The sequence below is a fragment of the Hyperolius riggenbachi genome, chromosome 7, assembly GCF_040937935.1.
Source record: "Hyperolius riggenbachi isolate aHypRig1 chromosome 7, aHypRig1.pri, whole genome shotgun sequence".
Taxonomy (NCBI): domain Eukaryota; kingdom Metazoa; phylum Chordata; class Amphibia; order Anura; family Hyperoliidae; genus Hyperolius; species Hyperolius riggenbachi.
The window spans coordinates 121,647,213-121,671,320 of NC_090652.1; the positions used below are offsets into that span (position 1 = coordinate 121,647,213).

The 24,108-nt window shown below is 44.1% G+C and overlaps 1 protein-coding gene across 2 annotated transcripts in view; it reads left to right on the plus strand.

Moving 5' to 3' along the window:
- The window catches only part of PRKAR1B (protein kinase cAMP-dependent type I regulatory subunit beta), a 341,670-nt gene that overhangs the window by 186,744 nt on the left and 130,818 nt on the right, over positions 1–24,108 (plus strand). For both annotated transcript variants that reach the window (XM_068244605.1, XM_068244606.1), the window contains one exon: positions 14,812–14,873. In XM_068244605.1, the coding sequence (XP_068100706.1) occupies positions 14,812–14,873 (62 nt within the window). The remainder of the gene's footprint in view (positions 1–14,811; positions 14,874–24,108) is intronic.

Here is a 24,108-nt window from a genome sequence, read left to right on the forward strand (position 1 = left end):
GAGCTCACTTGCCAAGAAAGGTTGGACAAACTGGGCTTATTTAGCTTGGAAAAAAGGCGACTGAGAAGTGACCTGATTAAAGAGAAACTGAAGCGAAAAAAATGATGATATTATGATATTTTTGTGTAGCACAGCTAAGAAATAAAACATTAAGTTCAGATACATCAGTGTAATTGTTTCCAGTACGGGAAGAGTTGAGAAACTCCAGTTGTTATCTCTATGCAAACAAGCCATAAGCTCTCCGACTAAGTTAGTCGTGGAGAGGGCTGTTATCTGACTTTTATTATCTCAACTGTTCCTGGACTATTTACTTTTCCTCTGCTAGAGGAGAGGTGATTACTTCACAGACTGCTCTGAAAGACTCATTTTGAATGCTGAGTGTTGTGTAATCTGCACATATTGTAGAATGATGCAATGTTAGAAAAAAACACTATATACTTGAAAATAAAAGTATGAGAATATTTTCTTTGCTGTTAATCTTCTAGTAATTATTCATAGTACACAACCAATTCACTATATCATATTTTTTTTCGCTTCAGTGTCTCTTTAACATGTATAAACATGTATGGGGCAACACAAAAGCGGTCAGATCCGATCTGATTGGTCGGTCTGATCGGAAATCAGATCGGACCTGTTGGAAATGATCAATTTGACCCGAAATCTGACTGGAAATTGTATGGTATGTACTAGGCATTAGGGGCATAAAGAGATGACTTGCATATTGAGCAGTGATGCATAATGGGAGATCTTTCTTGTTCACCTAAAGCTGAATGATTGCAGATACCTTCTGTTCTAAGAAGGCAATTTTTTTAGTAAGCACAGCTTCGGATATGGCATCTAGATTCCAGCATACAGAGGATGGCGCAGAGCAGCTTTTGATGAGGGGTATATTTTGATTCCATGCTTAGAGCCGACAACCATACAGGTTTTTATTAAGTCACTTGTAGCAGCTACTATATTTCTACCCTGACAGGTTCCATTTAAGCCTTGTGTATGTTTACCTTGGGTATATCAATCCTGTATAACCGCGTTCTTTCCAAAAAAGATGGGATTCATCCAACATCAGTCGCATTAAAGCGCATTACTATGACTTCACCATTTTTATTACAGTCTTAGCTTTACTCCACGTTTATTCATTATCCCTTCTCACCATAAATAACATACAATCCACCTGAATTGTTCCCATATGAAACATACCCTCATTATAATGTGTTATTACAAGAGCTGCGGTAGCAGCAGTTTGTCTTGCGCACTTGCGAGTATATTTATTGGTCAATGTCTTTGTGACACACAGAGAAAGATGCATGTTGTCTTCTTTTATTTGTATTCAAAATGCTTTCTCTGGAGAGCTTGTTATGCATTTTCAACATTTTCTTTTACATGTATCAAAGTTGTTGCAGTTTATCCAGTTTGGCAAAGCAAAGCAGACATTCAGAGAATACCCATCTTCAGATACAGTGGGATGCGAAAGTTTGGGCAACCTTGTTCATCATCATGATTTGCCTGTATAAATCGGTTGTTCCGAAAGAAAACGTTTGTTAAATATATCCTATAGGAGACACACACATTGATATTTGAGAAGTGAAATGAAGTTTATTGGATTTACAGAAAGTGTGCAATATTTGTTTAAACAAAAATAGGCAGGTGCATAATTTTGGGCACCACAAAAAAGAAATGAGATCAATATTTAGTAGATCCTCTTTTTGCAGAAATTACAGCCTCTAAACCAGGGGTCTCAAACACAGTTTACCTGGGGGCCGCAGGAGGCAAAGTCAGGATGAGGCTGGGCTGCAAGGGAATCAATTAATCAATCAATCAATAGCTCCCGCCCAAATCAAATTCACACTGAAGCGAAATATTTTGCCTATTTTACCTTATCGTTTGCTTCAGTGCTCCCATTACACGTAATCCGCCATGTCCCCGCCACAAAACGAGGGCTGCAGAGCCCCCAAATCGCCCGGGGGCAATCCGCCGGCATTTCCTGGAAGGGGCAGAGCTTTCAGCTTCAGCTCTGCCCCTCCTGACGTCAATCGCAGCGCATCGTCACCTCTGCCCGCCCCTCTCACTCTTCCTTCACATAGAGGGACGGGCACGTCAGGAGGGGCAGAGCTGAAAGCTCCGCCTCTTCCAGGAAATGCCAGCGGATTGCCCCCCCAGGCGATTTGGGGGCTCTGCAGCCCTCGGGGATGCGGCGGATTACTTGGGAGCACTGAAGCGAACTATAAGGAAGCTTTTGCCGGCGCGGGCCACAAAATATTGTATCGAGGACCGCAAATGGCCCGCGGGCCGCGAGTTTGAGACCCCTGCTCTAAACCCTTCATGTAGGTTCTAATGAGAGTCTGGATTCTGGTTGAAGGTATTTTGGACCATTCCTCCTTACAAATATCATAGTTCATTCAGATTTGATGGCTTCTGAGCATGAACAGCTATCTTTAACTCACACCACAGATTTTCAATTACCGTATGTTCAGGTCTGGGGACTGAGATGGACATTCCAGAACGTTGTACTTGTTCCTCTGCATGAATGCCTTAGTAGATTTTGAGCAGTGTTTAGGTTCATTGTCTTGTTGAAAGATCCATCTGCGGTGTAGCTTCAGCTTTGTCACTGATTCCTGGACATTGGTCTCCAGTATCTGCTAATACTGAGTGGAATCCATGCGTCCTTCAACTTTGACAAGATTTCCAGTCCCTGCACTGGCCACACAGCCTCCATGCATAACGTCCCTTGTTTTGCCCAAATAACTCAATTTTAGTTTCATCAGTTCACAGCATATTATTCCAAAATGAAGCTGGCTTGTCCAAATGTGCTTTAGCATACCTGAAGCTGCTCTGTTTGTGCTGTGGGCGGAGAAAAGGCTTCCTCTGCACCACTCTTGCATACAGCATCTCCTTGTGTAATGTGCGCCAAATGGTTGATTGATGCACAGTGACTCCATCTGCAGCAAGATGATGTTGTAGGTCTTTGGTGCTGGTCTGTGGGTTGACTCTGACTGTTCTCACCATTCGTCGATTCTGTTCATCCGAGATTTTTCTTGGTCTGCCACTTCGAGCCTTAACTTAAACTGAGCCTGTGGTCTTCCATTTCCTCAATATGTTCCTAACTGTGGAAACAGACAGCTGAAATCTCTGAGACAGCTTTCTGTATCCTTCCCCTAAACCATGATGGTGAACAATCTTTGTCTTCAGGTCATTTGAGAGTTGTTTTGAGACCCCCATGTTGTTACTCTTCAACTCTTCCGAGAAAATTAAAAGCGGAGGGAAACTTACAAATGACCCCCTTAAATATTCTTTCTCATAATTGGATTCACCTGTGTATGTAGGAAAATCATGACGATTACCAAAGTTGTCCAACCATTCACATCCCACTGTAGCTATAGATAATAAACACTAATCATGGGCTACAGCCTCGTTATGCCGCCTTGTGAACACTTTCAGTTATTGCATAAAGCAGTTTTTAGCAATAACATCTACCTACAGGTAGTCCCCAGTTAAAAAACGATATAGGAACTGTAGGTTCGTATTTAACCTGAATCTGTTCTTAAAGGAAACACGAGGTGAAAATAAAGTTATGAGATAAACAATTGTATCTATCCTCCTTCTCCTAAAATTACTTTTTTATTAGATATCCAACAGTGTTATTTTAATTTTAAATCTACTTTTTTAGTTTTTACTGTTTCATTGTCTCTGTTCCGTGACACACGCATTGCATTATGCCACAGCTAAAATCCATGAACTATTGATGCTTTTTATCTCTATCCTACTCTCAGAAGCCTTTTTCTGCCCGGAAAGTGTTTTATGACGGAAATTCCTCATCAGGAAGGGTCTGACCCGGTCCCGACCCCGACAGAAACTGTCACTTGCATACCTGATTTTTAACTCTTTCAGGCAGAGAAAGAAAAAAAGGAACACAGCATAGTTATTTGTGTGCTTGGTACTGTACATATACGTGTCTATCTCATTATGTCACATGTCACTTCGTGGCAGAACACTGTGCCATCTCTGTCCCCTGTACCTCCTCTGTGCCCCCCTGGGCCTCCAGTGTCCCCTTCTGTGTCACATCTGCCCTCTGTACCTGCAATTTGCATATTCAGTAGCAGTGCATTGTGGGTAACCACAGAAGTTCACTTAAAGCTGAATTATCACAAATTCCTTCTGTTTTAAGAAGGCAAATCACAGTAAAAAATAAGCAATTTTATTCATTATGTTATTTTCACTACAGTTCCTCTTTAAGGCTTTAAAGAGACACTGAAGCAAAATAAAAATTATGATATAATGAATTGGTTGTGTAGTACAGATAAGAAATAAAACATTAGGAGCAGAGACATAAGTCTAATATTGTTTCCAGTACAGGGAGAGTTAAGAAACTCCAGTTCTTATCTATGCAAACGAGCCACTGAGCTCCACGACTTTCAAAGTCACAGAGAGCTTTGTCTTCTGATGCTTATTATCTCAAGTGTCAGTCACTGTATTGTTTATTTTTATTTTATTTTTTGCAGAGAACAGTTCAAAAGCTTGCTAGCCTGCTCTGTAAAATCATTTAGAATGCTAAGTAGTGTGTAAACTACAAATATTAGAGAATGATGCAATGCTATAAAAAGAACTGTATAACTGACCATACAAATATGAGAATATTTTCTTTGCTACTAATGTTCTAGGAATTCTCTGTACCACACAACCAATTCATTATATCAGATTTTTTTTTTTGCTTCAGTGTCTCTTTAAAGCTACAGTCAGTATGGTATTATAATTATTTATTTAACCAGCAACAAAGGTATTTAACTCCCAATATTTAATTTATTGCCCTCACTGTTTTCCCATGTTTATCTCTACTTCTAACTGTGGAAAGTCAGCATTTGATAATGATACACATTATACATATCACAGCAGTGCATGGTAGTTAGTGGTCTCCTTATTGCTAGTCCTTTGGGACAGATCTCCCACACCTTGGATTCAGCCTGATGTCTTCAGATGGTTTAGGGACTCAGCAAAAAATCAAGTTTGTGCAGAATGGTTTGCTCTGCTCACATAAAAGCAATATGATATTTCTGACACTTTTTTTTATTGTTGTATAAGCTGTATATCACATAAGCCATATAATCGTATAATCAGGGTAAAATCTGGAATTCCCCTTACACAGCAAGTCCACTTACTTCATAACTACAAGAAATATAGTTTAAAACTGCTCATGTAATAACTTTATATTATCTAATGGCAAGGCACACCCACCAATAAAAGCACCACCACACTACTTGTATTGTGAGGTCTGACCTGAGTCATTTTCCTCCTTTCCTTTTATATAAAGGAAAGATTCTGCATGCTGCAACGGGCTGCTCTCTGCAAAACATCATATTTTTATATGCCCTGAAGCTGCTTTACGTTTGATTGATACATCAATATACATTTAGCTCGTGTCTCAACCTATATAGTTGAACTAGGTGCCAAACACATCCTGAGCGCCTACTGATCATGACAAGTAAACTGACAGAGGTTGCTTCCTTAGGATACAGACTAACCAGCAAGCTCATGGTGACCCAGAACTCATTGGAGTGTGTAAGGGACTTACTCCAATGAGTTCTGGGTCACCATGAGCTTGCTGGTTAGTCTGTACCTCTCGGTTTACAAGCCCTACTCCATAGAGCCAAATTAATCCATGCCATGCACTGATGAGGATCAAACAATCCGAAACAGTCTGTATGCATGTTGGATTATTATGGCTCTGTACAATTTAACAAGCTGACACATCATTGCATTCCAGCGGTTCTGGAGGTGTGTTTAGCTTCTAAGGGTACAATGGTTAATTTGCATATATTCAGCAGTGGTGCTCTGGGAGACATCTCGAGCTCACTCCAACCTGAATTATCGCAAATTCTTTCTGTTTTAGGAAAGCAAATTTTTGTTTTCCTTAGGATAAGAGTATTTATAAAAGGTCCCTCGTCAGCCTTTCCAGTGTTAATGTAAAAACACATGGTACCAACCCCCATAACAAACATCCTGCCTTAGGCCCGGTGCTTGTATGTGCATCATGTGAATTCTGCTCCCTCCAACCACTAGAATGCGGTTGGAGGTAGATGAACTGCAGGCTTCTTATTCAAGAGTACCTAAATTATAAATGACAGTTTGCTTTAAACCTAAGGGGCTTGATTCACAAAAGAGTGCTAACTGTTAGCACGGCCGTTTTCGCGTGAATTTTCGCATTGCGCGCAAACGCGAATTTTCACGCAAAAGCGATATCGATTCCGCTGAATTTGCGTTTGCGCGTGAAACCGTTATCGTTTCACGCGAAAATTCGCGATCGCGCGCAATGCGAAAATTCACGCGAAAACGGCCGTGCTAACAGTTAGCACTCTTTTGTGAATCAAGCCCAATAAGTTGACAAGATCTGTTAAATCACATATAATAAAGTGTGATTCTCTCAGCCCCAGGGTCTGTATTCCACATATGGTCTTGAAATCCCTGCCCCCTGTCTGAAATTGGGCCTGGGCAATTGTTTTATTTTCCTGGCTATGGGTGCAAAGGATGCTGGGGGATTGATGTCATGACATAGCCCCTCCCCCATGTTTTGCTCCTAGCAAACACCCACTGTGAAAAGAGATGCAATCTAATCCAGTCGGGCAGACAAGACATTTGAAATAAGAATTATAGCAAACAGACAAGTTAAGACAGGCTGTAGTTGTTCTGCTGTGTCTCCTCTCTCCTACACTCTGTGAAAAGAGATGTAATTTGATTCAGGCAGGCAGAGGGCAGGGGAGGGAGGGGCAGGGGAGGTCACCATGCTGGAGGGGAGGACACAATGCTGAGGGTATACTTGCAAGGCATCAGCATGATCTACTCTATCTACTATGATGTACTAGATGTAAACTTAATATGTTCATCTAACTGTACACAGTGCATAGGCTACATATACAGAATGTATTGCCATTCAAACTTTTTTCCTTGACCGGACCTAGTCTTTCAGGATAAAGGTCCACCACACTGCCCACTCTAGTGGCCAGTGAGCCTCTGCTTGAATCAAAGTTTGTTTGGCTTCTCTGTTGATGAGGTGTCTGTCAGTTGTAAATAGGCATCTGGGGCTTCAACATGAATGCCAGTGAGGCAGAGGAGGACATTCACAACAACAGCGTGCTATAGATATCCATGTCCTTTGCTATATACAGTATTTTTCAAGGACCAAGCCACTAGAAATTGAGGAAGTCTGTGAAGGTTGTCATATTCAGGTCATAGTATCGCTGAAGAAAGATGATGCAGTTTCAGCTGGTTGTTAAGTTCTTACTAACCCTTTTGCCTCACAATTTTCCTGTGGTATCTACAGATAGACACCAAAGCTAGGAAATAAAGAAAAGTCGGGCCAGCAGTGAGAGCACTCTTCACAATAACGTCCTCTAGAGTTACACTTTAATAACCGCTTTTTAGGCTTACATGTTTAAATTCTTTTTTTACCGTGGAGTTCTGTATCTGTAGGTAGCTTACCGTAACTCTTTACTTCTTTCTATGTACAGACTGCTGGATTTGCTGAACCGCCGTAGGCCATAAAAGAAGAGATTTGGCTTAAGTACAGCAGAACCCTCAGGGGTCTGTCTTAGGAATAAATGTGTAATATGTAAAGAATTAAAGAACGTGTTCTTTCAGTATACTAGACAAAACGATTGCGTTATTTAAGTAAACGTGTCTTCCTGTGAAGCTTTGTAAACTAACACTGCTTCTGTAAAAGAGGCACCATATTTCATTTCGTTCATTCAGTTCATTCTATGAGCTATACCTGAATGGGACTACATGCCCATGTGCATACACACATGCACACACACACACACACACATGCACACACATTTGTATGCACCCTTTCAGCTCGTAGATATAGTACTTTATTTCCCCAGATAGTAGTGATGAAAGGAAAAGCATTAGTCCCATGCTTACCTGCAGGCACTTGAAATGTCACAGCTTAACCTCCTTAGCGGTATGGACGAGCTCAGCTCGTCCATTACCGCCGGAGGGTGCCGCTCAGGCCCTCCTGGGCCGATTTTCTTCAAATAAAAAGGTTCACACGCAGCCGGCACTTTACCAGTCGCGTGTGCTGCCTGATCGCCGCCGCTCTGCGGCGATACGCCGCGAGCAACGGCGAAAGAGGGTCCCCCCAGCCGCCCGAGCCCTGTGCAGCCGGACCAATCAGTTCCAGCCAGCGCTAAGGGCTGGATCGGAGGCGGCTGACGTCAGGACGTCGGCTGACGTCCATGACGTCACTCCGCTCGTTGCCATGGCTCATCGCGACCCTTCTTGTTACTTCTGATCGCTGGAGGCGATCAGAAGTACGCGTCAGGAGCGCCCTCTAGTGGGCTTTCATGCAGCCAACTTTCAGTTGGCTGCATGTAATAGATTTATTTTTTTTATAAAAAAAAAACCCTCCCGCAGCCGCCTTGGCGATCTTATTAGAACGCCAGGGTGGTTAAAGTGGACCTGAACTCTTGCACAGGGCAGAAGGAAAACACATAGAAATGCACCCTGTATGTATTTAGAGAGTTTATCCTCTCTAATTTCTCCCTTATCTGTGACTAATCACAAGTGAAATTTGATTTCTCAGCTGCATCAGCTCAGGAACCTTGGCAACCTCCGCAGAGCAGATAATTTGTAAACACAGGATGTTAACCCATGTCTGCTTCCATGAAAGCAGAAAGTAGACCCACTGCAGATTTATTGTAGCATTTGTTTCAGCTGTGACAAAGAAATGTTTATCTTTAAAGGTTATTATGCTGCTGCTTATGTTTTAGAGCAGAGAGAAAGTCCTGAGTTCAGGTCTGCTTTAAAACAAAGCAAGTGTGAAAGAACAGTAAAGTATATTTTTTAAGGATATCCTAAATGTGGCCTGGACACATTTGTTGGTACTCCCTAGAAAAGATCATAAATAATTGGCTAATTGTGATTTTTTTTCACCTGTTTTCTTAATTAGCATTGCACATTTGCAGTGGTACAATCATGTTTTTCTCCTACTTAAAGTACACCTGAAGTGAAAGGGATATGCAGGCGGCCATATTAATTTCCTTTTAAATAGTACCACTTGCCTGGCAGTCTTGCTGATCTCTCTGACAAAGGAGAGAGTTGTCTGAGGAGATCAAAAAGAAAATGGTAGAAAAGCATGCTAAGGGAAACCTGAGGTGAAAATAAACTGACGAGATAAACAATTGTATCTATACCTACTCTGAAAATGATTTTTTAGAATCCCCCAGTATTTTTTTTTTTTTTAGAAAGCTAAAAAAGTCAGTTTATTATTGTATTGTCCCATCTGAATGATACAGCCTTTCACACAGTCTCAGTGTACCAGAGCTAAAATATATGAACTATTGACCTTTTTTATCTATCCTTATCCATGCACTTACAAAACTAATGCGTTTTATGGCTGTAATTCCTTATCAGTGAGGATTACGCTATAGTCAAATTTGGTCCCGACTGGAGGAAAACTGTCGATTACATACCTAAAATACCAGAAAATGAAGAAAAGGAACACAACCTACTTGTGTGATTGGCACTGTACTTACACATGTTGTGAGGCCGGGTGTATCTCCGGCCTTCCTTCAGTCCCAATACCACAATCTCCTCTGCAGTCTTCACTTTACATGGCGTGTCTTCACTCACCCAAGAGATAACTGTTCATGTCCTCTCAGCACTCGGTTACACCCACAAGGTATTGAGACTGAGGCCTAGAAGGATGAAGTACCACCAAAACCAAGCTAGACAGGTACAACGGGCAGAATAGTGGACAGTCTAAGTCAGCAGCGAGAGATCAGATAGTGAAGTACAAAACATTATAGCAAATCCAGTAACAAGCCAAGGGTCATACACAGGAGATCAGATTATACGGTACCAGGGATAATTTAGGAGCAGGTCAGATACAGATACAGGGTCGGTCCAGGCGGCAATCCAGGACACAGTCCAGAGATCAGGCAAAAGGTCAAACACAGGTAATCCTCAGAAATCCCACCCATCAATGCAGCACAAGGCACCTAATAGCTATCATGGGTAGGATACAATGAGCAGAGAAGGCTTAAATAGGAGCATAACATGATAGAACAAAAATCCTGACAGCCTATTGGCTATTCCAATAATACTGCAGCCAAGCCTGCGTGCCCTCATCTATAGGAAATCTTAGCCATGCATGCTTCCACAACTACTATCACCCACCAATCAGGACTTTGTCACCACCTGACCAAGCCCTGATGGGTGGGCGATAATATTTGTGGAGGTCGGGGCGTGACGTAGCCCTACTGCTTCTGACCAGAGCCCACGTGTATGTGGACAAGCGCACCTCTGTAAACAACATAGATGGCCTGGCAGTGTGGAGCGGCGTGGCCCAAGCAATGCACTGTGGAAAAGCGCTCAATTGCAGTTGATAGGGAGGATGAAGTACCCTGCGTGGTGGTGAGAGCCCACATGGGCAAGCCTGTACCGATATCCATGCTTTATGATTGGTGCAATACGTTCTGCATATAATGTGAGGCACATGTTGGAACTGTGTCTACACGCCTACACATACTGTAACTACAGGCATCTCTCCTTGGCTCTACAACTCTGTGTCCATACATTGCGAACACAAAGGACAATTGTGCAATATTGGCCAATTAGATTGGTGTGTATGTGGTGAGTGTGGGACGTAAGTGGCACAGCTGGCTGTGTTTTCAGGGCAAGTCATGGCACCACCGTGTGTCTGTTTTTGAAGGAGATTTGTGGTGTTTGGATACCAATTGTCAATAAAATTATACTTGCTTGGAAGAAGCCGGTGATTCCGTAATTAGTGCACATGATGACGCACGGCTAATGACTTAGGGCAGCTCAAAAGGACATTACACTGGCACTCTAGCCTCCACAAGAAGTAGAAGTGAGGCATGATCACATGGCTGTGTTTAGCCAGTCAGAGATTTACAAATCAGTCACCTGATTAAATTGATCCTGGTTTTCCAAGGATATTTTCAGCCAGATCTATGGAGTTGGAGCAATTTTTGGGTACCTGGAGTTGGAGTTGGAGTCGGAGGTTACATAAACTGAGAACTCTGCACCGGATGATTTTTGTACCTACTGCATACTCCTGCAAGGGCTGTGGGGTGGGGAAGTCTGAGTCGGAGCAATCTTGGGTACCTGAAGTTGGAGTCTGTGGTGTTATAAACAGAGGAGTTGAAGCTGGAGTCGGATGATTTTTGTACTGACTTCACAGCCCTGTTTTCAGCAGAAGTAGCTGATGCAGGGCCCTTTTCCACTAGCGGCGATTGCGATGCTGAATCGCAAAATCGCAAACCGCTAGTGATTTTTAAATTGCTACGGTTTGCATTTTAACATAGGAATCACGGTAGGTAAATTCCACTACCACTGAAGCGCAATCGCGCCGCGGAGCGTTTTTTTCCCACAATTTTCCTATGCGGTGCATTGCATAGAAAAGTTGCGCTCGCAAACGCCGGGAAAATTTGTAACTTTGCTGAATCACTAGCGTTTAGTGCGAACGCTAGTGGAAAAGGGCCCTAACTGTAGTACCCATGTATGGCCGTATACCCCAGTGTGGTCGCTGTGATAAGTTGATGCTCAGATGGTTGTTGAAGTCACATGAATAGCTTTCGGAAACATACAGCAGCTTAGTGGTCTTGTCTACTTCTTTGTCTTTGTTTCCCATAATTTCCCATAATTCTCTCAGCTTGTAAAAATAGATCTGCAGCTGTACTAGTGTAGTTCATTCAAACAGGTCGTCTTAATCTAACAAGCCCTGCAGCTTCCATTTTGTTCAGGGGTTTGGCATTTGTTCAGCAAACATATTTCGGCCTGCTTTTTTTTGCCGAAGCCCAAACAGATGTGTGAAAATGGCGCATGTCAGACACAACTGCCGGAGAGCTGTCATGAAAGTTAATCAGTGAGGCTGCTGATGTGTCAGTGTAACGCAGTAATGGAGCTGTGGGAAGAGGTAACGCATGTTCTCAGCCCTGGGTCCTGTCTACAGAACAAGCCCCAACAGAACAGTAAGTGTGAGAGTTCATGAGAGAGTTAGCTTGCAACGCTGCACTTCCCTTAAGAATTAAGTCTGAGCTGCACGATTAACACAGATAAAAAAGGTGATAATGTAGTTCAGTCATTACTTCCATTATTGTTGGGGAAGTTAGAGCAGTATGTGTGTACACACAAGGGAACAGCCAATGCTTACTGAGATATTTCCCTCATAAAGATGTCAGAAGTGCTGATAACATTCTCAGTGTAGAACAGAATGCTTCACATGGCTGGTGTTACTGTTCTTACTGATGAACGATCCACCGTGTCCATCCATTTAAATATGGTGTCTGTTTTAACAGAAATGTCATACATGCCAGGATCATTTCTGGGCATTTTGATGCCCTAGGCAAAGTCTTGTGCCACCCTCCACACATACTACACAACCATATGTAAAGCTGTATAGCTGATGACACGCTCTGTTGCTATACGGCGGGATGCAGCGACAGAGGAACGCCGTGTGCCTGACATCACTTGGCAGGTGAGGGAGCAGTGTGCACAGAAGAATCGGCCATCGCTGGGGGTGAGTTGATCTACCGGGCGGATCGATTGTGGGTTGGGGATCGCCGGCTGCCATACACACGCCTGATTATCGGCTGAGGCGGTTGTTATCAGCTGCCTCTGCTGACTTTAATCAAGCGTTTGTACGAGGCTTAAGAGACCAATAGAATTGTGCACTAAGAATAACTTTAGTGCCCTCTCCTTTTGGTGTCACCCCAGGCATCTGCCAGATTTGTCTATGCCTAAAAACATTCCTGATAGATGCTAGACTGCCTATGACATGTCCGTGTTTCTTACGGTATCCTGAAAAGTCATTCGAGATGGCACTTTGCATTCCACTACTACACGTTCAAAATTGAAATGTGTGAACGGATTCCTACAGGATCTGTCGACATGTCTGTTTTTATCGGTGCGCCTCATAGGGGCCCATTAAAACTATCGGAATAAGTATGACATTTTGGCGCCCGTGGAATCCAATAAATATCGGGTGGCGGGGTTGCTCGATATGAAAAATGCAGCTACAAATAAAGGAAGCCACATTTTTTATTGGGGGGCGGCTACAAATAGTGTATGCTGCCCAAATGATAACCAATAACGGGAACCCAAATTTCCAGCCTCTGCTTACAGCACCGTCCTGACTTCCTCATCATAAATAGTTTTCCCATGGTCGTTCCTAGCATGTTGCCTATAGAATTTGTCGCACCAGTAGTCCTAATTTTTGCAGAGTTGTGGCAGAGTTCATCTTTCACTGAACCCAGATTAACAAACAAAGAAAAATGTGGAAACAGCGTCCAAAACTGTCAGGCAAGCTGGAGAAGAGCACTAGGGAAGGTGCAGCTTTCTAATTGTAACATAAAGTGATTGCTTCAATTACATCCCAGGTAGGCAGGATCATCTTCTCATGCTGTGACATCTTCTTGGAAAAGATCCTAAAGCAACAACACCAATTCCACAGTTCACTAAGATCATGCTGGTGATAATAAGGCAAGTGAAAACTTATCACCACATATGGATCAGTATTTTAAGTGTTCATTTACTTAGAAGCTTGCCTTTTAAACATGTAGTGATAATTTTTCACAGTGAGAGTGATATTGTATCACTCTAGTCCTTAAGTTATCCCCTCTGTGGTAATTCTTACATGCAGTAGATAGGGAGGGGAGAAGCACATGCAGGCATGATGTAGCTCCGCTCCTCCTGCTGCCTCCTCTGCCAGCATTATTACAGCAAGCCTGCAGCTTGTGTATGGCAGCCAGGGAAGGAGAGAGGAAGAAAGAGCCTGTGTGTGTGTGTGCGTGTGTGTGTATGTTTATCTGTGTGTGTGGCTGTGTGTATACATTAGCTTGATGTCTTTCTCTTCCTCCCTCCCTGTGTGCCTGCTGTGGAATTCTTTCTATACACAGTCCCATTCTGTATAGACTACTACAAAATAAAGCAGACAGCTTATAATCCTCCATTTTACATTGCTGTCTCTAGTAACACTCCACTTAACGACAGCTCAAGCCACGTGATAACTCCTCTCGCACTTTACAGTTGTTATCAGTTGCATTCTTCTCTGTGAATTAACATGCTGTCTTTAAGTTTAGAATTCTGTTGTTATGTTAAGGATTGAAACATTTTAACGTTAGACATCACTACTTAACTTAAGGACAGAATCCTTATTTTAAGGTTTACCTGAGGTAAATTGCATAGTGAATACTAAACGACTAATCACCATGGTGATAACAGTAAAACAGTGATAACAGTAAAAACAGCTCAGAATTGTCATTAAAGACAGGAGACAAGCTTAGTGAATTATGGCCATTGTTTCAACAATATGACTGTGAGGACTAAGGTGGACTCAGCTGACCCATTGACACTTCATTACCTAACCTGATTTGAACCTTTATAAATAGTACTCGGTAGTGAAAATGTGTACGCTGTGATCATGGGTAACAGAGGTGTGTATAGCGAGAAATGAATGCATGACATCCACACAAACCTGTCAGGCTTCTCCCAGCTATGCAGAGAGAGTCTCCTGACTCCACAGAGATGTGATGGAAATGAGTGGAGCGGCTTGAGTTTCATGTGTGTGCTATAGAGTGACATGTCTGGGAATCTGAGCATGCCTTGTAAGTCTTAGCATCAGCAGAATGACATTGGGATCTGCATTCTGAGATTTCAGACAAGAGTCTCAAGCAGTGTATTAGGAAGTAAACAAGAGTCGGCCTGCATAATGCGATCTGGGTTTCAAGACAAGTCTGTCATGTTAAATAAACTACCATTGCGCTTACAAATTGCTGATGACTCTCTTGTCTCTTTCAGTGATATATTTGATGCCATGTTCCCTGTCACTCACATTGCTGGTGAAACTGTCATACTACAAGGTAAGAATGTAATGACTGCCATGCTTACATTTATCAATTTTTCTTGTGAGCTTAAAAGTGAATGGGATAGAGTCATCTTCACACAATTTCAGTACTTAGCATTTGACCAATGCTGCAATGTATGTCTGCATGAACCTGTAACGATTGTGGAATTCTTTCCGTGGTCACTGCGGAAATCCTCCACAAGCATATAATCTGAGAGAACCCAGCAAAAGGTGCAATGCACCTGTAGAGGGGAATTCCTGCCGGCAGATCCAGCCGTGGAGTGCAGAGGAACAGATCCTCTGCACAGCCATAGATACCAGGTAGGAATTGTACGAGGGGAAGCAATGCAGGGCAAGATAGCCCTTAAAGAGAGAGAGCACAGTGACAGGGTGTATGTGTGTCCACCAATCTAGTCGCCATCCAGCGACGATGAACCCACAACCATGAAGAACAGGTGAGAAGGCAATCGCAAGAGATGGCGATTGCTAACAGCGACACAAGACTGAATAAGCACAGAGAAGGAATGTATGTATGTCCACCAATCTCGTCGCCAACCTGCGACGGTGAACACACAACAGTGGAAACCAAGTGAGAACGCAATCGCAAGAGATGCGATTGCCAATGAGAATGAGCACAGGGACAGAATGTATGTGTGTGCACCAATCTAGTCGCCAACCCGCGACGGTGAACACACAACTTCAGAAACAAAGTAGGAACGCAATCGCGAGAGAGGCGATTGCCAGAAGTGACACAAGACTGAGCAAGACAGAGCACGAGAGTAGCAAAGGCACAGCAAACAACAATGAGGAGATAAGGAAAATAACAAACGCAAGCTAAACGCGAACACCGCACTCATTCGCAACAGCGAACGCGTTTACGGCGCGGTCTCCGCACGATAAGCGCAACAGAGACAAGCACGTCACCCTAACTAACCAACGCCACACAAACATGAAACAGAGAACGCGAACACTTGCTTAACGGTTACCCCACCGAGCCTACAGCAAGCGTTCGTATTAGACAAGGCAGAGAGAAGGAGCAGCCAGCAGAAACCGCAGCTCTGGCCTACACTCCCAGACAGAGTCCAAAAGGAACCACCGCTGCTACCACTAGAGCGAGTGCGATCCAGACAGACAAACGAACAGAGACAGGAATAGGTCAGATAAGATCCACCCCTCTTCCGCCAGAGCGAGTGCAATCTAGGTTCAGGGACAGGACAGGAAGGATCCACTGCTCTTTCCGCCAGAGTGAGTGTGAACCAAGTAGGGAAACAGAGTTATCAGGATCCACTGCTCTTTCCGCCAGAGCAAGTGTGATCCAAGTACAGAAACAGAGCTTAGTAGGATCCACTGCTCTTCCGCCAGAGCAAGTGTGATCCAAGTACAGAAACAGACTAGCAGGATCCACTGCTCTTTCCGCCAGAGCAAGTGTGATCCAAGTACAGAAACAGAGCTTAGCAGGATCCACTGCTCTTTCCGCCAGAGCAAGTGCGATCCAAGTACAGAAACAGAGCTTAGCAGGATCCACTGCTCTTTCCGCCAGAGCAAGTGTGATCCAGGATCTGGAACAAACGATCCACCATCGCCAACCGCTGGCGACAATGCAATCGCAAGGACAAACAGAAGACAGAACAGGCAATACAAATAATACAACCTGACTGTACTAGAGGGATGCCTAATGCAGTCCCCAGGAATACTCTAAGATAATCTTTAGCAAACAATAGCAAGGCTGACACTCCAGGAGTGTTTCAACAGTAACAAACCATGACCAGCAAAGGATTGTGGGATCACATGGTATTTATGCTGCAAGCCTTCAAGGGAGGCGACTAGGCAATTTGCACAATCAGTATATGCAAATTCCTCAGCAGCAGAGCAGGTCTGAAGCTTGCAAAGCAAAGACAGGTCTATTATCCAGAGACCTGCATCCCACAGACTCAAGGAATGGTCAAACAGCTGTCTGCCTGTGCAGCCAGCTGAGCGGATCATTACAGAACCTTTCCCAAAGTTTGAGGCCAACTCCACTTACTGAAGTAACAGTTCTGGGTTTGGATTTAATTGTATTATATCTTTTCTGTCTCCTCCCCCCATTAATAGATGAATTCTCCTCTTCTCAAATTAGTAACAAATTACGGCCCTCATTACAAATAACATAGTAAGGCAGGATGGACCCCAAATAAAACTACTAGGCAGCCATAGCCTTAAAAAAAAGTGTGCAGGCATGTTCCATGAAATAACAAAGTTAGCCAACATGTTCACACAAATGAAAGAATTAGGCAAGTGCATGCCTCAAAATAACATCATTAAGCAGACATGTCACCAAATAACAGAGTTAGGCAGCATGTCCTCAAAATTACACAGACAAGTCTCCCAGAATGGCATAATGAAGTAGGTATGCTCCCCAAGGTGGCAGCCCCAGGACCACGTAACGCCGAAAAGGCGCAAAGAGCGGTGGGTGGAGATTAGCGGGGATCGTGCATCTGCCGTCTGCCAGTTGTGAATTAAATTAATAAAAAAACCACAAAAGGCAGCAACGATCAGAGCCCACCAATGGAAAGCTCTGTTGGTGGGCATAAAAAGAGGGGAGGGTCAATTTGTGTGCTTAGTTCTATGGCTCTGCAGCGAGCTATTAAAGCTGTAAAGCACTGAATTGTAAAAAAAAAATTGCCTGGTCACCAGGTGGGGTGGAGCCTGTGGTCTTTAAGTGGTTAAGTACCCAGCAGGATAAGTAAATGAACAGTGTAAAGTGGAACTGTAGTGAAAATTACATCATGAATAAAACTGCTTATTGTTTACAATATTCATTTTTTAGATTATTGATTAAGTGTTTGCTCATTGTAAAATGTTTCCTCTCTCTGATTTACATCCTGAATTTTCAATGGATAGAGGGAGATATTGCTTGAATGGCCATTGGAAAAAGCCGTTATTTCCCACAATGCAACAAGGTTCACAGAAAATTGTCAGGACCATGGTCATGACATCACACTGTGGGAAGGGGTTCCCCACACTATCAGCCACACAGACCCCCATGATGATCTGTAAGAAAAAAGTAAAGATTTCTTGTAGAAAAACTGCTCATTGGAATGAAGTTCAATCCTGGATTAAAGTTCCTTTTTAAGTCCAAAGATTCTTAACCTTAGCTTCCTGAAGACCTGACGTCTTAGACCCTGTATAAGTACATTAGCGTTGTGGCCATCAGTGGTGTGTAATACAGTGTAATGCACATGCCATTTACCAAAGTTAAAGATGCCATAAGTTACATCCAATGAAAATAGGTCTGTCATGCTGCTGCGTGATGCGTAACGTACAATATAACCCACAAATATTACGTAATACTGGTCCGGACCGGTCCATAGTAAACACAGAGTCAGATATCGAGGTACTGAGTAATTGGCCAACATCATAGTCAATAACAAGCAGGGGTCATACACTTATGTCAGATGTCAGTCGTATTGTAAGGGTCAGGCAATAACGAAGTCAGAGATAGGCCAAGTCGTAACATATATCAGATGACTAAGGTACAAAAGGAGTAGACAGAGGCAAGGTCAGGAGGCAGGCAAAAGTTCGGTACACAGATAATCAATACAATAGATGTTACTTCAATAATATCAGGAGAATATTACGAATAAATTACAAAATATAACTACAAGAACAATACTGACTGACTGGAGTACATATATAGGGCCTGATTCACAAAGCGGTGCTAACAGTTAGCACCCTGGTGAAAAGCCCTTTATCATGCCTAAACTCAGTTTAGGCATGATAAGTTTAGGTGTGATAAGTTTAGGTGTGATAAGTTTAGGCATGATAAGTTTAGGTGTGATAAGTTTAGGCATGATAAGTTTAAGCGCCAACTGCGTTAGAACCGCAGTGCACAGCTGATCAAAAGTTTTACGCTAGCAAAGTCTGGTGCACTTCGTATAAAGTTTAATGGCGCTGCTTTGCGTGCGGGACTTTGCAAGCGATCTAAACTTATCTAAACTTAGCATGCCTAAACTTATCACACCTAAACTTATCATGCCTAAACTTATCACACCTAAACTGGCTTTTCACCAGAGTGGTGCAATGGTTATCATGCCTAAAGTCTCTAACTGGGTTAGCACCGCTTTGTGAATCGAGCCCATAGTGTGCATCTACTCAATATATAAATGTATCTCAAATAGCTAGCTAGCTAGGCCAGGTACCAGCGTGCTGATTAGTATCAAGGCCGGCGAGTGAATGACTCGCCTGACCTAATATACCTTGACAGTGGGAACGAGCTCAGCCCACTGGAGGACGGTCTCCCATCAGACACGCCTCTTTAACTTATAAGAGCCGCTCTGGCTCATGCGCGCGCATCTGGATGCACTGCGCACGCATGTCTTCTGACCCACCGCGTCGGAGATGCCAGACGGTGAGGATGACGCGGAGGATCCCTGCAAGAGCGAGTCCCGCCGGAGATGCCGTGAGGAACGTCGCAGGACCCACCACGGAAAGGTAAAGTTGTTACAAGGTCCTGCAGTGTGTTTCAATAGCTTGCTGTCCTGCATAGCATACAACAGGAATGGAGTCAGTGAAATACTCTTGGATACTCCAGCATACTGATAAAACACCCGATGCAGAGATTTTGCAGTGTACTGTACATCTTGTGACTGAGGCCTAAGTCTGCAGAAGGTTGAGTAGCAACATTAACCCACAGGGCTGGATTTACCGTAAGGCACTGTAGGCACATGCCTGCAGGCTGCTGATTATGGAAAGGTGGCTCACTCTCCTTCCTGAGTGCCCCCCTCCCTTCTTCCCTATGCAGAGTCCTGATGAGAGTGTAAATGAGAGGTTACTCACCCTGCTCTTGGCATGCTACTGACCTGCTCTCCCTTCAGTTAGGGGCACCTCTAGCTACTCTGAGGGTTCTTTTGGCTACTTAATACTGAGGGGTACCTGTAGCTACCTATGATGGGTAAGGGAGAAGTGGCAGCTGGGACAGCCAGCCCATTTGCAGTGCAGCTTGGTGGCAGTTTATGGGTTTATGGGGAAGGGGGGAAGTTTTGACTGCCAGGACATCTGTGCTTATGGGCTACTGTGAGATAAATCCGGGCCTGTTAACCCATTAATACTGCGGATTACTGTCTGTGGATATGGAAACACTGATGCTGTTGGAGCAGACTTATCTGGGTGTGCAGTGATGCAGAGAGTGTACTGATGAATGGAGCACTGGATAACGCTATACAGTAGTGATTAGAAACTTATTTCTAATACACCCACACAAGTGATACTGACAGGCACCCATAGACATGAGCTCATCAGACAGACTGAAAACGAGCAAACTGGCCAGCTATTACCTAATACCTGTGGGCATCTAACACTAGAGGTCAGCTGCAGTTATCTGCCTCAGCTATCAGCATGTGAAATATGAATGACTGGTGAGTTAATCATGCCTCCCCCCTTTCCCTTTCCGTTAGCGTCCACGGTTCTCTTCTAGTATGATCTGCAATGAAATACTGCAGTGTGGGTTTGGCACGGATCTGCCTTTAACTAAAACAATGCATTGAGTACTCTGGTGACTGTTGTCTCTGACGACAGCACCAAATATGGAGTTATTGGAGTGCAGGGTTCCTGAACGTGTCTGCAGCTCTGTGTTGTCTTACATGACAAGCTTACATTCTCTTATGCTTTCAAAATAAACCTTAACTTTTCTATCCCATGTTCCAGATGGATTGCGTGCCTGCTATGCTAAGTGTTCACTACAACAAATGTTATTGTTTTTAGGCGGTACAATGTAGATTACGTGTTTCGATGTATTGAATTTGGAAGTCCTCTTGTCTCTTTATAATGCTGACATCTTCCACAGCGCTTTAAAGAGCAACTGAAGTGTGAGGGTTATGAAGGCTCTGACATGATTAGCTGCGTGCTTGTTTCAGGTGTGTGATTCAGACACTACTGATGCAGGACTGCCCGGAAACTAGTATTTTTTTTTCAGTAAATAACTATGGCAGCCTCCATATACCTCTCACTTCAGATTTCCTTTAAAGAGTATATATAGTCTTGTCACTAACTGGACCTCACAATGTAACCCCTTCCATAATCATATACCATATGTCCATCATAGTGTAAAGCTAGGTGCATACACCAGATCACACTCACTCAAGGCGACCATTAAAGAGTGTCTCAGCTCAGTATTCAGGAGAATTTGGGTTTCCAAATGCAATATCCCAAATTTGAACACCTACACTAGTGACTTGGATGTGTGCTATTGGGCCCTGAGTAACAGACCAGGATCATCCACCAGGCAACCTAGGCAGGTGCTTGGGACCTAATAGGTGTTAAGGGGCTCACATGCCACCTTATTTGAGCTCTCTTCACTTAAGTTTACCAAAAGCACCACAAGGTGGCCCCAGATTTACTACCTTGCTTACGGCTCCACTACATTTGAATCCATCTCTACTGTGTATGATTAAGTTGTTTGCATTTTCTTAATCAGTATCAGAAAGTTATACTGCAGCGACTGCTGAGTGAAATTGAAATATATAACATTCAGCCACATGAATGATGCCCATAAGTTACTTTTTCAGTCTTGTGGAGTTGGTCCTACTGGAGGCACTCTGCCAGGTGTATGAAAATGTATGCAAGTACATCTAGGTGCCTGCATGTGATATATGTTCACTGGTCAGGCTGCTCTAAATGAACACAGCTTCATTTTAAGATATTTTTTGCCACAAAGCAGCTGTTGGGCTTGGTTCAAATTTGTTTAAAAAACAGATCTTTGGCTCCGTTTTGGGGCCTGGACCAAAACCGGAGCCACAGATACCAATGTTAAAAATGGCAGCAGTCTTCTCTGAATAAAAAAATGTATCTGTGGGCGATCCAAGGGATCTGGGTTGAAAAACTGAACGGAGGGACTTCACGGACCCCGGATGGAACTTCACGAAGCCCGGGTACACGGAGGGGTAGTGACAGGCAATGCAAAAACGGATCTCCCTCTACACAGACACAAAAACGGAGGGAGATCCGTATTACCTACTGCCTTCTCCTCCCCTCAGCATAGTTGCCCCAAGTATAGGCTAGAGGGGGAAGCAGCCAGGAAGGGGGACAGCGGGCACAGCGGCGGGGAGGGGGCTTAGCCCCCCTCCCTCACCTGGGTCCCCTCTCCCCCTCCAGGTATTTGCGCAAATGTAATGTATGCAGCGAGCAAGGAAGCTTACCTTCCTTCCTTCCTCCGCTCGGTGCGTGACTTCCTGCAATACCGTCCACTAAAATATAGAGGGCGGCATTGCAGGAAGTCACACGGCGAGCGGTGGAACGCAAGGAAGGAAGGTAAGCTTCCCTGCTCGCTGCATACATTAACATTTGCGCAAATAGCTGGAGGGGGAGCGGGGACGGGGGGACCCAGGTGAGGGAGGGGGCGACCCACCACTGTGTCCGCTGTCCCCGTCCTAGCTGCTTCCCCCTCCAGTTCGGTCCCCCCCCAACCACCCACCCACCGCCAGGGGATTGTAAGGAACAATCGGGTTTAGATCAACAAACCCTCTGAGCACTGGTCTGTAGCTAGCTTGAATGGCTGAGGACCACAAGCAGTGACTACAGTAGGATTGCACACCCAACAGTTCGATTTTTAAAGTATTTCCATCTTTAGTAGAAAATGCACCAACCCCCGCAAGTATTGCCATAATTACTTAACCCTCTGGGGGATAATCCCGAGCTGAGCTCGGGGTAAGCCGCCACAGAGGTTTTCTCAGGCCCTGGTGGGCCGATTTGCATAATTTTTTTTTGTTGCACGCAGCTAGCACTTTGCTAGCTGCGTGTATATACCGATCGCCGCCGCTCCGCGCTGATTCGCCGCTACTCGCCGTGCCGTGCCGCTCCCCCCCCCCAAGACCCCCTGCGCAGCCTGGCCAATCAGTGCCAGGCAGCGCTGAGGGGTGGATCGAGACTCCCTCTGACGTCACGACGTCGATGACGTCATCCCGATCGTCGCCATGGCGACGGGGGAAGCCAAACAGGAAATCCCGTTCTGAACGGGATTTCCTGTTTGCTTTGTATGCCGGAGGCGATCGGAGGGGGTGGGGGGATGCCGCTGCACAGCGGCGATCATGTAGCGAGCCCTGGGCTCGCTACATGATTTAAAAAATAAAAAACATTTTAAAATAGTGCTGCGCCACCTCCTGGGCGATATAATTGTATCCCCCAGGAGGTTAAAGGCTATGTCAGAGATGTCAAAATCAAGTCCTCAAAGGCAGAGGTGCTCACACATTTTGGTATAACTCCAATTAATTAGTGAGACTGAATGAGGAAAGATGTGGTTCATCAAGTAGAACACATTTCACCATTTCTCTGTCCATCCTAAACACTGGCAGGGATATAGCCTTTGAGGACTTTAGTTTGACACCTGTGGGCTATGTCATCTTCTGCCAGTTTTTTTTTTAAATGATCGACTGTACTTTAATGCTTGTACACATGTGCAGCTTTTCCGCCCAACTATCGTTCAAACTTCATCTGTCCATTTGTGGCCAAGGCCAAGTTTCCCTGCAGACTACCTGATGTCGTTGAGAATCCTCATTTATTACTCTTTTTTCATGATGCCGTTTACTGTGATTAGGTTCCCTGGTCCATTGGCTGAAAAAACAACCCCAAAGCATTAGGTTCCCACCACCATGTTTGACAATGGGGATGGTGTTCTTTGGGTTGAAGGCTTCTCCTTTTTTACGCCAAATGAAGGAAACATCATTGTGACCAAACAATTAAATTTTCGTTTCACAGAAGACCAGAATTCTTCTTCTTTGTCCAGATGAGCATTTGCAAAGGCCAAGCGAGCTTTTGTGTGCCTTGTCTGGAGAAGTGGCTTACTCCATGGTCTGCATCCGTGTAACCCAGCAATGTGCAGTGTCCCTTGGATTGTCTGTCTTGAGACATTGCCACCAGCAGAGCCCATATTCACCAGGATGGCCTTGGTTGTGATTCTTGGATTCTTTTAATCTCTCTCACTATCCTCCTGGCCAGCACAGGTGTCACATTTGGCTTCCAACGATGTCCTCTGAGATTTTCCACAGTGCAGAACATCTTATATTTTTTAATAATACTTTGCACTAGGCCTGAAAGATAAATCGAATTTAAACCAAAATCGCGATCACCAAGATTTCGGAATCGTCAAAGCGACGATTAACGTAATCACGTCATTTCCACATGGGGAAGTTTGAAGAGGCGGCTTCAAACTTCCCCAAAGCCCCGGCACGTGCGGCCCGCATCGTTGGACACCTTCTGCACGAGTCCAATGCTGTCCGCCC